At 32.0% G+C, this 16,299-nt stretch overlaps 2 protein-coding genes across 2 annotated transcripts; both read left to right on the top strand.

Moving 5' to 3' along the window:
* Positions 1–3,841: 3,841 nt before the first annotated feature.
* LOC132723089 (mucin-2-like) lies at positions 3,842–12,133 on the top strand. Its single transcript, XM_060707753.1, has 3 exons — positions 3,842–4,426; positions 6,401–6,803; positions 9,511–12,133. Exons 1-3 carry the CDS (start codon positions 4,238–4,240, stop codon positions 11,007–11,009), a joined length of 2,091 nt encoding a protein of 696 aa, XP_060563736.1. The 5' UTR covers positions 3,842–4,237; the 3' UTR covers positions 11,010–12,133.
* LOC132723097 (uncharacterized) lies at positions 11,051–11,914 on the top strand. Its single transcript, XM_060707762.1, has one exon. The coding sequence runs from the start codon at positions 11,051–11,053 to the stop codon at positions 11,912–11,914; it is 864 nt and encodes a 287-aa protein (XP_060563745.1).
* Positions 12,134–16,299: the final 4,166 nt, after the last annotated feature.

Below are 16,299 nucleotides of genomic sequence, written 5' to 3'. Positions count from 1 at the left end.
GAGTATAAACTTGAATTACTTTTGTATGCGCAGCGTTCGCGTAGTCGTTGCACGCCTTACACGTGCGTCTTTTTTCCCGCACTTCAACGAGGCAAAATTTGTACATGTATATAAGGATGTACTTTTTCGTGATTTTTTTTTTCAATTCTTAGCATATTCATATAATAAAACAATTATTGACTAGTGACCCATTGAATATGATGTGATATTCACCGGCAGAAAGTCATATTGACCTCGGCTATCGCCTCGGTCAATATGTCATCTGCCGGTGAATATCACATCATATTCAATGGCTCACTAGTCAATAATTGTATATTATTACAGCCTTTTGTTTTGTTAAATTGTTACGTTATTTTAGTCATAGTAAAAAAGACGATGTAGTAATGTACTGTTACACTGTAGTTGTTGCTATTTTCACAAGCACAATTTATCATATCCAATATGTTATACAGAAAAAAAAGAAAGAAATATTTGAGCCGTGTCACGACAAAACCAACATAATGGGTTTGCGACCAGCATGGATCCAGACCAGCCTGCGCATCCGCGCAGTCTGATCAGGATCCATGCTGTTCGCTTACAAACTCTTTAACAAGTAGAGAAACTGATAGCGAACAGCATGGATCCTGATCAGACTGCGCGGATGCGCAGGCTGGTCTGGATCCATGCTGGTCGCAAACCCATTATGTTGGTTTTGTCGTGACACGGCTCAATTTTATCGGTTTAACACATTTAACAATTATATAGAAAATGAATGATATGGGTGTAATTGACATGATGGATTACATCTATGAAAATATATATATATTGGTTAATGAATTACTCATGATTATGGATTTTAAAATCAACAAGTGATTTGAGTGAGTTCTCCGAACAGGCGTTAGCTTTCAATTAAGTGTTGTTTTTAATGACCACAAAACGACATTTGATTTTAAAGAAATTTTTCGTAAATAATAATAAAATAATATTGAAATAATGATGATGTTGATGAAGATAATAATAATAATAATAATAATAATAATAATAATAATAATAATAATAATAATAATAATAAACAATAATAAAAAACATTAAAAAACACGCTTAAGCCGATGCTGGGGGCATGCAATATGTTGTACATTACATGATCTCCAATAAAAATACTCAATCAAATCGAGTCTGCAACTGTCAGCTTTGTTTTCATTGCTGTTAAGTAGTCTCCATCTTTTTAAGATTTTTTTTACTAAATTCAATAATTTTTCATTATTCCTGACATAAATTACTTAACATTGAAAATAATTGAATTTATTGTTTTTATGTAAAATTGTATTTAAAAATTGTAAATTGTGTTTATAGTAATATAATTAAATATTGTTTAACTAAATAATTGTATACCTTCATCGTTGGACAAATGCAGAATGAAAAAAATAGTCTGGACTTTTTTCTGACAATACAAACTGACAGAGCAAGATTACATGCTCTATAACACCAACCTAATTCATTTTATCAGTACAATTTGATGACGAACTCTTCCGATTTCTACATCCGATGGAAATGATATAAAGATCGATCAAGTTTTATTAATTGTTTGGTTAAATCGACCACAACACTTTAATTACACATCTTCTAATAACTTACACTTTTAAATTTAGATAAAATATATCAAAATCTATTACTTAGTATACATGTATGTTATTTTCATAAACATCAATAGCAATTTAGCCTGTTATATGATATTTTTGTCAAAGAAATGGAATTGCCACATTAGGTCATTTTTTTTATCAGTAAATATGTTTGGATCAGTCATCAGTTTGCAATAAAACACAGTGGTATGTGCATAAATGTTGTAGAACTTTGTCTGTCTTCCATGTCAAAGTTACAGTCTATTGACAATAATAGCGTCGCGTTATTTACAGGTTACGTTCTGACGTTACGCCATGCACTTGAAGTCGCACAGTGAGCGCAGACGACAGTAATTCTATAGCTAGCGCACGAGCGTTCATAGATTAGTTATTTTGCGTACCAAGTATGCAGCAGTGTATCATTATTACTCTTAAAATACATGATGATATTATTAATTATTTTGCAAATAAAGTCACAAATAATCTTTGTAGGTCATACTATAATGCATTTAATTAGGATGCAGAAATACAACTCGTTTACCAAATACTTATAAATGAAATATTGAGAATATTGTTGAAAAAAATGCGTCTTTTCATTTTTCGTATTTTCACTGTAAAAAATTATTTTTTACTGCAGTGAAACATATTTTCCGTATTTTCACTGGTGTCTTGCCGGACTACTTTTTTCTAAATTTTACCAGTACACAAAATTTAAAGCTACATGCCTCCAGATGAGTCAAAATATTTCAATAAAATCAAACTTGAGAAATATGTACTACGATTTTAGGAAAAGTAAAATGATTCGAGATTCAAGTAATATTTTACATGTTATGTGCGGTTAATGACTGATTTTTCAATATTTACAACTATATTTCTACTGCGTTACTAACGCAGTAAGAGCTATTTATGCATATTTTGACAACTTTTTTGTAATTTACGTAGGTTGAAAGTGCCATTGATAATGTGCAAACTGCTTCCTTTTGGTTATTTCACGATATTATACAGTAGAATACATTTTCAAAACTTTCATAAAAATTAGCGTGTATTGGAGGCGTGCTGCTTTAAGGGAAGGTCTCTCAAATTGTAATGTCAAAAAAGAGAAAAATATATATAATAAACAGAAAATTTAAGTTTTTTTTTCTTTAGATACAGGATTTATTTTCATCTTGCGGTTTGAAAATTATCATATTTCACTCGACACTCATGAAATATTTATTTTCATACCACTCTATGCTAATAAATCCTGTATTTATAGGTAAAACTTGAATATATTGTATATACATATGTATTATTTTTATCTATATAAATTCATACTGAAAGAATATATATCAAACTTTTATTTCACTGTATCTGAATTATGTTTGACCGCAGAAGCATAGTATATTGAGTACAATTTTCTTCTTCTCTTTAATTATAGTTTAGTATGTGAAATTGTAACAAATAAATAAAAAAAGTATATGATGATGTTTTCTTTACGATGAACCCCAGTGAAACGCTAGGATAAATTAAAAACTTATTTGTGTTTAACAAATGTCCGCAAATCAACCGGATTACTTGCAAGAAATATACTTGAGTTTACATCACCGGGCTGAAATGTCCAGCTACTAATTTGATAAATTACATCATCAAAATGACAAATGATACGTAATCGTTTAAATATCAAACGCATGTTAAGTACGGAATTTGTTATTCAAACATAAAACATTTTTAAGACAAAAAATAAATATTTTTTTTGTTATAAAAATCTTGTATGACATAAAAACTAAAGATTTTTTTCTTGTTTTTAGTAAAAGTAAATATAAAAAACATAAGTAAACACCGGCCATTCAAATTGTACTTCGACGCGGTTCACCAAAGTTGCGATATTAACTCCCCCGTAATTGATACAAAACAAAACCACAACGTATCTAAAGCGTTCTATATTTAAATCTTAATTTGCCCTCTCATCTGAATCATACGTTGTAACGTTATAACCCTCATACGTTAAAAAAAAAACGGCAATCCGAATTTGAACACTAATTCATCAAATTAACCAAAACAGGATACTTAAAATGACAATCCTAGTGATCCTTTCAACACTTAAAAATTGTAAAACAATATCTTGTGATATTAGAATCAATATACGCCCTTTATTTTTACGTAAACCACGCATTAACGGTAACGTAACGCATGGATGACGGCAGTAAACGTCATATCAACGGATCAGTCCGTTTTGCCGTATAAAAGCACTCTGTTATCAAATGATAGCATGAATTTACGATTTCAAAGTGCTGGTGTTATGAAGTAGCATGCTTTCTTTAATTTAATTTGTTGTATTTTTACGCCACTTTTTGACATTTTACGACATACGCCTCGGTTCTTTTTATTATTTTCAGTGCTTAAAAAGACACGATTTTTATAAAAAATAGATTGCATGAATAAGAAGGAACAAATAGGTTTATTTTATTATTATTTTGCATGACCGCCTGCAAGAGTTTTATTATTATTTTTTAAATTTTTAATTACAAAAGAAGGTATTCAGGTGAACAGAGCAACAAGTCAGGGGATTTCTGACGTTTTGATAGTTGAAACACCAGACGAAAATTAATAGACACATATCAGTGCGTGTGACTTCTTAAAAATACAATTATTATAATAAAATGAGTGGGAAAATGTGGACATTATTTCTAGGCACCGTTTTTCTAGCGTGTTTAAACAGTGTTTCCGGTAATGGTCGACTTCTAGTTCCACCGCAAAGGTCCAGTCTTTGGAGGGATCCATTATTCTACAGAAACCGTTACGTCGTCAAAAATTATGACGATCATACTCTTGACTGTGGTGGATTCTGGGTAAGTTAAAACATAATGCAAGACTTTTAATCTTATTACATGATGTGAAGAAGTACAAATGTCACTTTTTTCATTTCGTACGTTTCTTGAAAATTCATTAGATTTTTTAAACAGAAAAAATGTTGCATTTTTCTTCGGATAAATTATATTCGTCCCTTTAAAGCAACTTTTGATTAGCTAATAGTTATATTTATTATGCGTTCATCTAAATTTGAAGAGAAATTCTACATAACAAAATTCAGGATCAAATCAAGAACGAAAAGGAAATATTTTTTACCAATTATTCATACAAAACTTGAGTAATGCTGTATTTTCAAACAAAACAGCCGCAAAGTGATAAGGCTAAAATTAAAATGCATTTCTTAAAAAAAATCTTTTTAAACGGAAATACATTTTTTTCAATACAGCTTAGTTTATAAATAATTAATATATCAAAATATTTTAAAACGAAATTCTGTTCAGCGGTTGTATTTTTAAATCTTAAATAGTTACGCTTAAAATAAAAATGTTATTAGTATCTGTTTCAACATTATAGCGAAATAAAACAACATCAATATAAAAACTAACAATGTTCTTTTTGATACGATTTATTATTGTATAATGATAGTTTGTAAAAAAGTAACGAAATTAAAGGAAATACAAATCTTGTAACAATCTAAATGTAACACGCACTTTATTCAGGAAGTTGGATACTGGTAATAAGTGACAGTTATTTTGAAAATACATGGACAAGTTAATTATTTAACTAATATCTAAAGACAACTTCTCTGACAGATAAGTGGCCAAAAAATAACGTTACATTCTCGTATCATAAATTATAACAAGAAGTACACAAAAATTACATGTTTTTTAATGTTTTAACCTGAAAAGTCGGCTCGTACAAGTAAAAGTTTAACATTTTATTTTTGATAATGGAATAGCATGTTTTAACAACGCATTGTGGTACATTAGAGTATTTGAGAATAAAAGAATGTTTTTGAGGACCTGAAATAAAACTAGAAAATACTGTCAAGTGAAAAACGTTTTTTTTTTCAATTGAAAGCATTAGAAATCCTGTACTCTTATAACAGTACTAAAATATCCCTTTTTCCTAATTATATATTTAACATTAAATTTGATTTGAATTCCTAGAATGTTCATTTGAATATTTCTTTTGATGAATTACATAAAGCATGTCTTAATTTTAATTGATTTAGAACATGAAACCTCATTAATTTGTAAAACAATTTGTTTAAAACAGCTGCGCACGAGTTCCACTTGCGCATACGCGTTTCGTGTTTTGTAAAACACAACTAAATGATATATATTATTTGTTTAAATATAAACCATATCTAACATTGAAATTCTGAAAGCATGGATAGATTTTACAAAATATCATTATGTTACATTGCTTACTGTGCACATGTTTCAATAAATGTATTTTATCATTCATTCACTGCAAAAACACACGTACTCATTTCACTCTGAATTAACGGTACTTTAAGAAATATGGTTAATGATTGATAAAGATTTGATGTTAAAAAGTCTGTAATAAAGCACTCGTTTTCATTGTTTTTTCCAGCCTAAGGATTAAGATAGCTTTCTCCATAGGTTGGCGTGAAAATTGCCCAAGACAGCAAATGTTTTTAATGGTTTTTATACGTCATGAAAGATTTTTAGTCGTATAGTTTGTTGCCGACTCAATACGACCCCATGCGAATACGATTAGAAAACCACGTCAACCGATAGAAATTCGAGAAATTTATTTTCGGTCTTACATATTTTTTTTTTAGTTCGATATAATTATATACCTTTAAGTTTTTGAGGTCTCGTAGGATTAAAACTTTATAGGGACATCTCATAAAAACTTAACCTATTCAGTCATGTTATATTGTCCATGTACTTAAAAACGATAAAAATCCACAAATACATATCAATTACATGTTTGCAGATGACAACATTCATCCTTAAATATAAAAATTTAATTTATTTCAGAAAATGCACGAGAACGATGGAAGATGCGGCGTGTGTGGTGATGCGTGGGACGACGAACAGCCACGCCCAAATGAGGCAGGTGGAATGTACGCTCGTGGTATTATCGGCCGCACGTATTCCACCGATAAGCGATTCATTGATACCATCGTTCAAGTGACTTCATCGATGTCTGGGTATTTCGAGTTTAACATTTGCCCCAACGATGACGTCAAACAAACAGTAAAGGCAGAATGTCTGGATCAGTTTCCATTACGCATCTTGAGCAAGGATCGATCCACGTCGTATGGTAGACGATACTCGCCGGACATTAAGGCGGGGCAAGCTGGGATCGTTGAACTATCTTTAGAAATACCAGAGGGACTTGAATGCAAACAATGTGTTCTACGATGGAGATGGCATGGAGGTAAATAGCATAGTAACATATTTTCATGTTTAAAGTAAAAACCCCTTCAAGACGATTTAAATAAAAATAAATGAATTGTGAAATACACAGACAGTAGTTAAGTTTTCTTCCAAACTGTTTCCTGTAAATCAATTTTGGGATTTCAAAATGTGCGCTAGTTAAAAGGAACTAAATTGAACTTTTTTTAGCCCAAAACATAAAATTTGAATTTCTTATAAAATCAGCTTGGGCCTTTAACTCAGAAGAAAATACACGAAGGATTGTAAGGAAATTTACTCGGAAATAAATTGAGCTATTCTGAACCCGATTCGAGTGAAAAGCGTTCATTTTATTTTTGTCATTTTTCACAATTTTTCTCGAAATACGGGGAAAGCGAATGATCTGAAATTTTGGGCCTGAACCTACACCAAATGGAACATTAATCTCGAAAACTTATTTTCTGTCCCGCCTTGTCAAAAAACCCTCAGTGGAGTCCCTTTAATATGCCAACCAGTCATAATTGATCTGTGCTGAACACAAACTGTGTTTCTAATGTTAGTTAGGACAATTGTTTACTGACTAGAATTTAAATTGCCCACCTGATTTTGCCATTCAGCCCCCTCCCTGTATTATGAAACTAGTCGCATGGCCTCTAATTAATTCATTTTCATATTTATTATTCGTACATTATACACGCAAAATAAGTACTAGTACAAGATAGTTAAGATTTTCAAAGCATATAAAGTAATGTAAATTAAAAGAAACCACACGTTATTAAGTAGTAAAAGCAGATTTCAATCACCAGATAAATGAATAAATTTATCTTGCTTTTATTACACACACTAAAATAATAAGGTCATTCGGAGTGATTACCATACTTAATTATTTCTTTGTCACTTAATGTGACTACATTTAAATTATATTTCCATGGCCAATTACAGGCTTGTATACTTGAAGAATGATATAGATTATTTGTCCAAGAACAATGTCTGTGAGAAAGCCAAAAAATAACAAATAATATTTAATTATTCACTATAATAACACACAATGTTTGTCCATATTTTGAAGAAAAAAAAATCATGTGACAGCAGCCCTTGTTATCTAGTTCGCCATAAATGGTCAAACATGGAAACCTTAAAGAACACCCAAAACGATAAAATTGAAAATATTGCAGGATCGGTTTAAATGAGCCTGTTCATGAACAGAAGTGGAAATGAAGGTTACTATCCATGCTATGCTCTTGCTTAAGCAGAACTCAACATTGGTCGAACTCAGAATTGATAAATACTTGATACAGTCTAAAATGAATTGATGATCATCACTTTTAAAGATGTATTTTTTAGAGCAGCTTTCCATTCACACTGACGTAGCATAAAAATCATTCATCAAATACCTTACAAATTTATATTCGGACATAAGATATAAGGACATCGCGTGACAAGTATATAGATATGTCAGATTGACTTGCGGTTAAGATGTCTGCCTAGGAACAAAAGGACCGTGAGGTAGAGTTCTTCCGTGGCCACGGTTTCCTCAAATATAACCTCTAATTGTTAGTTCCAGAAAGTAGTCTCGAGAGTAGTTCAGATAATCACTAAGTTTACATTGCAATCAAGCTACATAAATTATGTCTTATCCATATGGTTTAAAGACTCTTGTAACACGGAAATAAAAGTGTCAACCAATGCACTGAATGATTGTCTATCACCATCATTATTGTTTCACCTAACAAGCATTTATTTTACCCTTCTAATGTATTCCGTGGGGGTTGAATAAATATTCAGAGGGCGCTACATATTGTCATAAATCATTATGCTTTATACTTAATGTTACTTGTCTCATCAGATTAGTTTTATGATTTTGCATATTGTAAAATTGTAGCATTATTAAAAAACACTCCGCAACCTGCCTCTTATATATTTTGTCATATTTAATGCCCTATTCGCATTATAAAAGTAAGTTTCGAGTGATTTTTAAAGCTTCTCTAACAGTAACTGTCAGTAGAATCAGTGTAGATGTAGACAGAGATGAGAGACACTTGTTACGTAACTCATTAAATGTAAAAAATGTACTCATTCAGCATCTCCCGCCCTTAAATTTAAATATTTGTAATCACTAATATCCTGTGCTTAACTCATACTTATGTAAATCAATATATAATTGCGTAAGTACAGATAAGAAAAGAACAATCAAACATGATAGATATAGTTAATTACAATACAGAATGAATATAAACATTTCAATGAACCTTTACCATTAAACTTTTTAAACATATCATATTATGCTAACCTACATATTTAGAAATTTTTTCTTCTGCGCCAAAATATGCACTCATTCAAAACATTTTAAACAACTTAACAAGTACTTTCAACAAACTTTGGTGGTATTAAAGAGCCTTGTATACTCAATAGGGCATGCATGCTTAAAGTATTTTCAAAAATGTTAAACTTAATTCATTAACTATATAATAGTTGAATTACAAACAGTACAAATATATATATTGTAATACGATAAAAACTTTCGATCCATCCCTTGTTTATCATATTGTTTTCTCAAGTTAAGTAAGGCGTATATAATATTATGACATATGTTTAACTGATGTTATACTATTATGTTTAACATAGGTTTTATTTTAGACATAAAAGCATTTTGATTAAATTACAAAAAATTGTTTGTAGTTGTTAACTGTCTGGCTTGTCAGATAATACTAGTTATGTTTTCATTGCAGCAAACAATTACGGTATCTGCAGGAATGGGCAATGGGGAAAAGGATGTGGAGAACAGCCCGAGATCTATAACTGTGCTGACATTGCTATTCTACCTGAACACGTGATCAACGGCGGCAAAACTATTGATAATAGACCAGTGAGGCCAAAGTCTACAACTTCAACAACAACACAAAAGACTACGACAACAAAAGCTGCAACAACAACTACTACACCAGCAGTCACTACAACAACCGAAGAACCACTCGCAGTAATGACAACAACAACAACACATATTCAAACAACAACAACGCCGGTAGTCACAACAACAACTCAAGAACCAACAACAGAGCAACAAAAGACAACAACAACAGAATCAGTCATGACTACTTCTCAAGAACCAGTCGAATCAACAACTCATAAAGTAATGACAACAACAACAACAGAAGCTGAAACATCAACTAAAGAACAAAGAACAACATCACTACCAGAACAAACAACAGCAGCACTTGATCAAACACCAACTACGCCAATACAAGAACAGACAACAGCATCACAAGAACAAACAACAACACCACCAATGCAAGAACAGACAACAGCATCACAAGAACAAACAACAACAACACCTCTAATACAAGAACAGACAACATCAACACAAGAACAAACAACAGTAACAACAAATGAAACATCAACATCAAATATGCCTGACATCACATCTACTGCGTCATTAGCCATGAATTCTACACTGACGATAAAAAGTACAACGTCGCAATCTGTTATACCTGAATCAACAACTGAAATACCGACTGTTCAACCCGAACCAGAAGATTCTGTAATCACGGAATCAACACCACAGCCAGAACCAGAGCAGAGACAATCTACAGAACATATCAAACAATCTACTTCAGGTGTTGTCGATCAAACAACCACTATGGCTTCCTCTGATAAGGCAGTAACAGAGACTTCGACAAATTTGCCTTTAGTACAAACCGACGCAGCGAAAACAGATCAAACAGCATCCAGTTCCACACCAGCAAATACAGTTCAGCAGCAAACTACAGAACGCATTGATACAATGACGACTACAATTTCTCCCGTTAATCAAGCTGAAACACAAACTGCAGAAGCACAAACTAATGCGGTAAAATTTCAAAATGATACAACGACTTCATCTAGTGTGATTGTGACGGTCGATAGCGCATCTAATGTTCCAGTAGCAGAAACAACAGTACAAATAACTGAAAACCTAAACACAACATCAAGCATAAAGGAAAATGCCGCAACAAACTCACCGGTAGAGCAGGATACGGCAAGCAGTATTATATCGGATATGACTAATTCAGGAAGAAGCACTTCCATCAGAAGTTCGATTGATTGGCAAACAACACAATCTATTAGAATCGACGATAAAGCAACTTCGCAGCTTGACATCAAGAAAGGTCAGCGACAACAACTCAAACCATTGTCCCCAAAGATACATCAGATAGACAGCACGATTCATCGTCGACGCATGTACCCATAGACTTCACAACTGCTGCCAATGGAGCAGTAAAAAATGAGATGATGACTGTGGTTAAATCCGATGCAACTATCACACCAATAGAAATAACAATGAGACCTTTGATAGAGAATACAACGAGAACACAAATAACTGTTGATACAACAAACGCAGTTAGCATTGAAGGACAAACCGATTCTAGTTCTAACGAACAAACAGTTAAGCCTTTAGTACGGTCAACAGAACTTCTACCAAAATTGCAAGATACAAAAAATAATATAAACAGTGAGGTAACAGCAAGTAACCAATTAACAGAATCATCGTCCACTGTACCATCAGTTACCGTTGACACATCTTCAACCACGCTGTCTGATCAATCACGACAACCGTTTGTAACCGGAAACATAGTCACAAGTACTAGCACACCAAAAAGCTCCACAAGTAGTTTATCACTTGTAGATTTACTAAATGCTATTTCTAAACTAGAAAACATTACTTCAGATGAGTTAATTGATGCAATATCACCCGCCTCTAACTCCAACAATTCGAACATTTTTGACAGCAGTGCAAATGCGTCAGCAACTGTTCATGAAGATAAGACAAAAAATACAACACCGTCGCAAAAAATTAATAACAACTCTGAATCAACAGGAACCACTGAATCATTGCAAAGTAGTAAACAGCAAACAACAGAAGCAAACATGATGACGGACTCTACAACTGATTTAATTGTAAATCCGGATATGTTATTTAATATTGTAACATCTAGAACGACCCGTATTTCGCAACCACAAGGAGGTCGCTTCGGGGGAGGGATGAGCATTGCTAAAATAACCCCTGTTGACAATATTGTAAATATTGATTTAAATATCCCCGGTGGTGAAGCTAACGTTGAAAAGGAGAGAAATAAAATTGACGGGGGATCATAACATTATGTTACATTATAGCAACTAAAGAAACTTTTATAATTGCTCACATGAAAATGCTATTTTAGCTAGTCTTCTATTCCGTTTTCTTTCTTCAGATGTACATACTCCATTAATATTTTATTCTATTTATGGCCGCTAATATGTGTGCGATGTCTTGTGACGATTTGTCTTGTTTGTCTTATTTCGTAAGATTTTTTAAATTAAACTGTCATGTATGTAGTTTTTATTTAGTAATCCTTATTTCCGATATAGCGGTGTCCGTGACCTAGTATTTACGTTATTGACATTCGGCCACTTGCTCCTTTAATTTCGCCAGGGACATCGGGTTCTTCATCTGAGAAAGCGATGCAACTTACTTATGGAACGCGGGTGGTGACCGTGGTTCTATAGATAATGTAATATAGGGGCGTCAGTCTGAAGTGTTCCCCTTTACTAAAGTTAGAAAGTCGGCAAGTGACATTTTCAGCATTGATGAGACTGAAACGCGCATGCTTCAAAAACGTATAAACATATGCATAATAAAATTTATCTAAACTTTTCATGATCTTAGATTATGAAAACAGAAATATTTCAGGCAAAATAAACTGAGAACCTATCTCGTTTTAGATATTCTTACCATAGAATTTGACAATTTGATTACCACAGATAATTCACAATCCTTAAATTGCCCTCATTTTTCATGTACTTGTAGTCCTCAAAAAGTGTTTGTGCAAAGTGTAAAAAATTGGTAAAGATAAGTTTATTATTATGTAGTGATGTGTAAAATAAAAAATCATTATTTTCGCTTCTTTAGTTAACGATGATGTCGCATCTGTTGCTGTTTGATGGGTATAATTCGGAGATACTATTACAATCATATTGGTTATATTTTACAATTGTTTTTGGTTTAAATAATTACTAAAATATTTAATTACTGTAATTGAAATAATTAATAATTTTATACCTTAAAGTGAAGAAACCGTTAAAAACTTATTGGAAAACTAATGTGCGCTCTGTTAACGTATATTTAAATTAAGTCACTTTTAAGCAATGGTATGAAATGACAAAATACCGCTGTGATGAGAAATTTGTCAGTATTGTGAGAAATGTAAGAATTTTCGTAATGAGCATGCTCATATATTTATATATATTGCAATTGTAGATTGATCAAAATATATCAAGCCGAAAAACTGGTCATATTGTAATGAGTCTCATTCAATAGCTTTTAAAATAACCAACAACTACATGTACATGTATTTGCTGTGTGAAATATTTCGTTAAGCACTGGCAATTTATTGCTTTGTTGAAATATCGTTCAAAAATGTACCAACAAACGTCGTCAGTAATATTGTTGCATACTGAAACACTCTTCTTTGCTTTAAATTCATGTCGGACATTTTAAGTACTAAATCCGTATTAATATGACATTTACTGATTGTCGTTGCTTCCGAAATCAGACTTTTTAATTATGTCACCATCATTTATTCGGATAAGGACATTATGTGTTTTCAATTACACTCAAGAAACTAGTCACGTAACTGTTTTAACAACCGGATATGATTGCTACATAAAAGTTAGCTGTTATGTAAATATGAATGAAAAACATAATATAACATTTGTTGCCATTCTAATTCAGAATTTTTTATTCATAAGAAAATATCAAACATTTTTAAGAGACAAAAATCATACATTTAAATAGTCGGGTCGATTTTTTGTCAACACCTGCAGGAAAAGTTATTCATTAGCAGAATGTGCTGAATAAATATATTCGAACTGTTTTTCTAAACATTGCATGTGTTAACCATAATAAACCAAAATGTAGTGTCGCAACCATTAAAAAGTAATTCGCCTTTGCAATCTATTTGTAACTACTTCTTATGCCTGCCCGAGCAAGTAAACGAAAAGTTATTTCTGAATTTGGTAAAACAGTATAAACATAGGGCAAACATGACAGCAGTGATAGTGGTAAAAAATTTAAAGTTATATCCAAAAAAGCAAGAAAAAGTATATTTCTATTCGTTAATGAAAGGATATATTAGTGTATGAGATGACTTTACGAGACATCTACTGATATCGATTGATTTTATTACTCAATACAATGCAATTGGGGGACATTTAGTGCATATTAAGATATGCTATAAATGTTCATAACAGAGACGAATAGCTTCAAATGATTTTAGGCGGGGGTAATAAGTGAATGGGGCATAATTGTACATACGAAATTGTGCAATATGTATTATAAGCTTTCTTAAAAATAATCAGGAAGAAATATGTTCTTTTTAAAATACTATCTTACTTAAAGAATCACTATAAAACACGTAAAATACTTTTTGGAATAGTTTACTCGATGATTTTCTTATCTATTTTTTTTGTTTTTGTTGTTTTTTATATTTCAAGTTATGTCGACATTGTAAAGATCATGCATGGACTTTCAAGCTTTACAGGTAGAGGAAGACCGTAGGTGTTACTTCGTGCATTACTTCAGGCACAAGCGGGCATCAGAGTAGAATTACCGATTCGAGCTTGAAAGCATCTTAATATGAAATAAATCAAAGTCCCTAACGGGATACGAACCCACATCTGTGTTATCTATATGTTAACGCTGTGTTGAATTTTCTAACATTCGATAAATAGGAATAGTCTCAGGTATGTATGACAACGTTAAAATTCACTAAATAATATCCGTTTCTATATTTCAAATTTTCAGCCCTAGTTGAAATCCGTGTTTTCAGATATTATTTGATCTCTTTTTATTAATATTGTTCTTTCAAACTTCTCCTCATATTAAAAAAAGTGTGCTGTATGTGTTAGAATATTGTTAGTATGTTGTTATGACAGAATGTCACTTTTCCAGTTGCATGCAAGCGAAAAAGAGAGATTTTAATACATAAAGAGATAGACATTATCAACCTATAACCCTGGCTGAAAGATTAAGTTGATTGACCTAAAATCGCTTGCCCCTCACCAATGTGGGTCCGAAATCAGTCAGATATTTTATAGCTCACCAAATAGCATACGGAAGGCCGATGGTTTTACTCATGTGCCAACCCGTACAAGAAAGAGACAGAGCTGGAACATTGCCAAATGACTTTTACATAGTCAGCGTGTCTTAAATTAAAATCCAACAAAGCAAATAATATTGACAACGGTAATATTTAATACAAGAGAACTATTTTAAGCTAGGAATTAAAAACTGTTGCATAAACTATTGGATAAAACTCTACAAATGATGTTTTCTGTGTAATCTATTTATACGTATATTAATAAATATCATCGCAACAAATAGCAGCATATAAACAGCTATGCAAATAAGAAGAGCTTGGTAAAGGTCATCATAGAGTAAAGCTATACAGAAAACTTACAATTATGTTATTAATGTTTATTTAATATGGAGTGTTGTTTGTTTTTTTTTTAATTAAAGGAAGCCATCTTACACGGCATTATTTTTTACATGATGCAAATACAATTAGATTGATCTTGTTTGTGGACATGTTACTGCCGGCGGACCCGGATTATAAAAAAACTAAACAACGACTCATTAAACTGTTGCAAAACAGGAATTACATTTTAACCAGTTTGTTCAAGTTATATCCGGTTGCAAAATAGTTCAATCATTGTCATCATAACCAAAGCAGTTTACTCCCTAAAACACTAATAGTGATGTGTTAATGTTTATCTGTTTGTCTTAAAACCTGTGAACACATATTGCATTAACAACAACTTAAATGATAATGGCATGTTTAATATATTATAGCATAACTTGCTATTCCACCGATATAGAGGATATTCCTCTCTGTGTATAAAGTTTGCTGATATTTACAAATTTCCACATATTGTCAAAGGAAAAGAAGAATGTCACTAAAATTTACAGTTTCACTAAGTAGATGTGAACAAGTCAATAATTGACGCTTTATATTCTTCTACGATCCTAGCTACATTCTAAACAACCGAAACTGAACAAAAACCATAACCGATAATAGCAAATATTTTGCGGCATACTAATTTGTAAATTCGAGGCGTTCCATATTTCGCCACCTAGCAGTTGCGCATTCTAATTATAGGAAGTAACCGATTAATCATTATAAAAGAAGCTGATTGTGACATTGAAAATTAATGCCCCTTGATTAAAGTGTAATCATTAGTTACAATCACATGCAATCACATGTTCTGCAATCAAGTCTGGCGCGTAGCAATTTGAAGAAAACATCTATATTTTTCATAAGAACGAAATATATAACTTTACAACAGAGTATAGTAAAATAGAGAAAAACAGAAGCCGCAAAGAAAGCCCAAAACGGCAAATAGGCGGAACTAAATAAAATGGAATATTGAAAGGGTTTTTGAAGCCCGTATATCATAAACAAGTCGTCAAAAAGCAAATTTAAAAAGCAGGCAACATATCATAA

The sequence above is a fragment of the Ruditapes philippinarum genome, unplaced genomic scaffold, assembly GCF_026571515.1.
Source record: "Ruditapes philippinarum isolate M1 unplaced genomic scaffold, ASM2657151v2 ctg91_1_1_1_1, whole genome shotgun sequence".
Taxonomy (NCBI): domain Eukaryota; kingdom Metazoa; phylum Mollusca; class Bivalvia; order Venerida; family Veneridae; genus Ruditapes; species Ruditapes philippinarum.
This window is presented reverse-complemented; position numbering and strand designations above follow the sequence as displayed.

Bases quoted from the DNA above. Each gene is read 5' to 3' on its own strand.
- LOC132723089 (XM_060707753.1), top strand. From the start codon at position 4,238: ATGAGTGGGAAAATGTGGACATTATTTCTAGGCACCGTTTTTCTAGCG. The intron at 4,427-6,400 runs GTAAGTTAAAAC...AATTTATTTCAG, and splicing joins TTGACTGTGGTGGATTCTGG to AAAATGCACGAGAACGATGG. The intron at 6,804-9,510 runs GTAAATAGCATA...TTTTCATTGCAG, and splicing joins ACGATGGAGATGGCATGGAG to CAAACAATTACGGTATCTGC.
- LOC132723097 (XM_060707762.1), top strand. From the start codon at position 11,051: ATGACTGTGGTTAAATCCGATGCAACTATCACACCAATAGAAATAACA.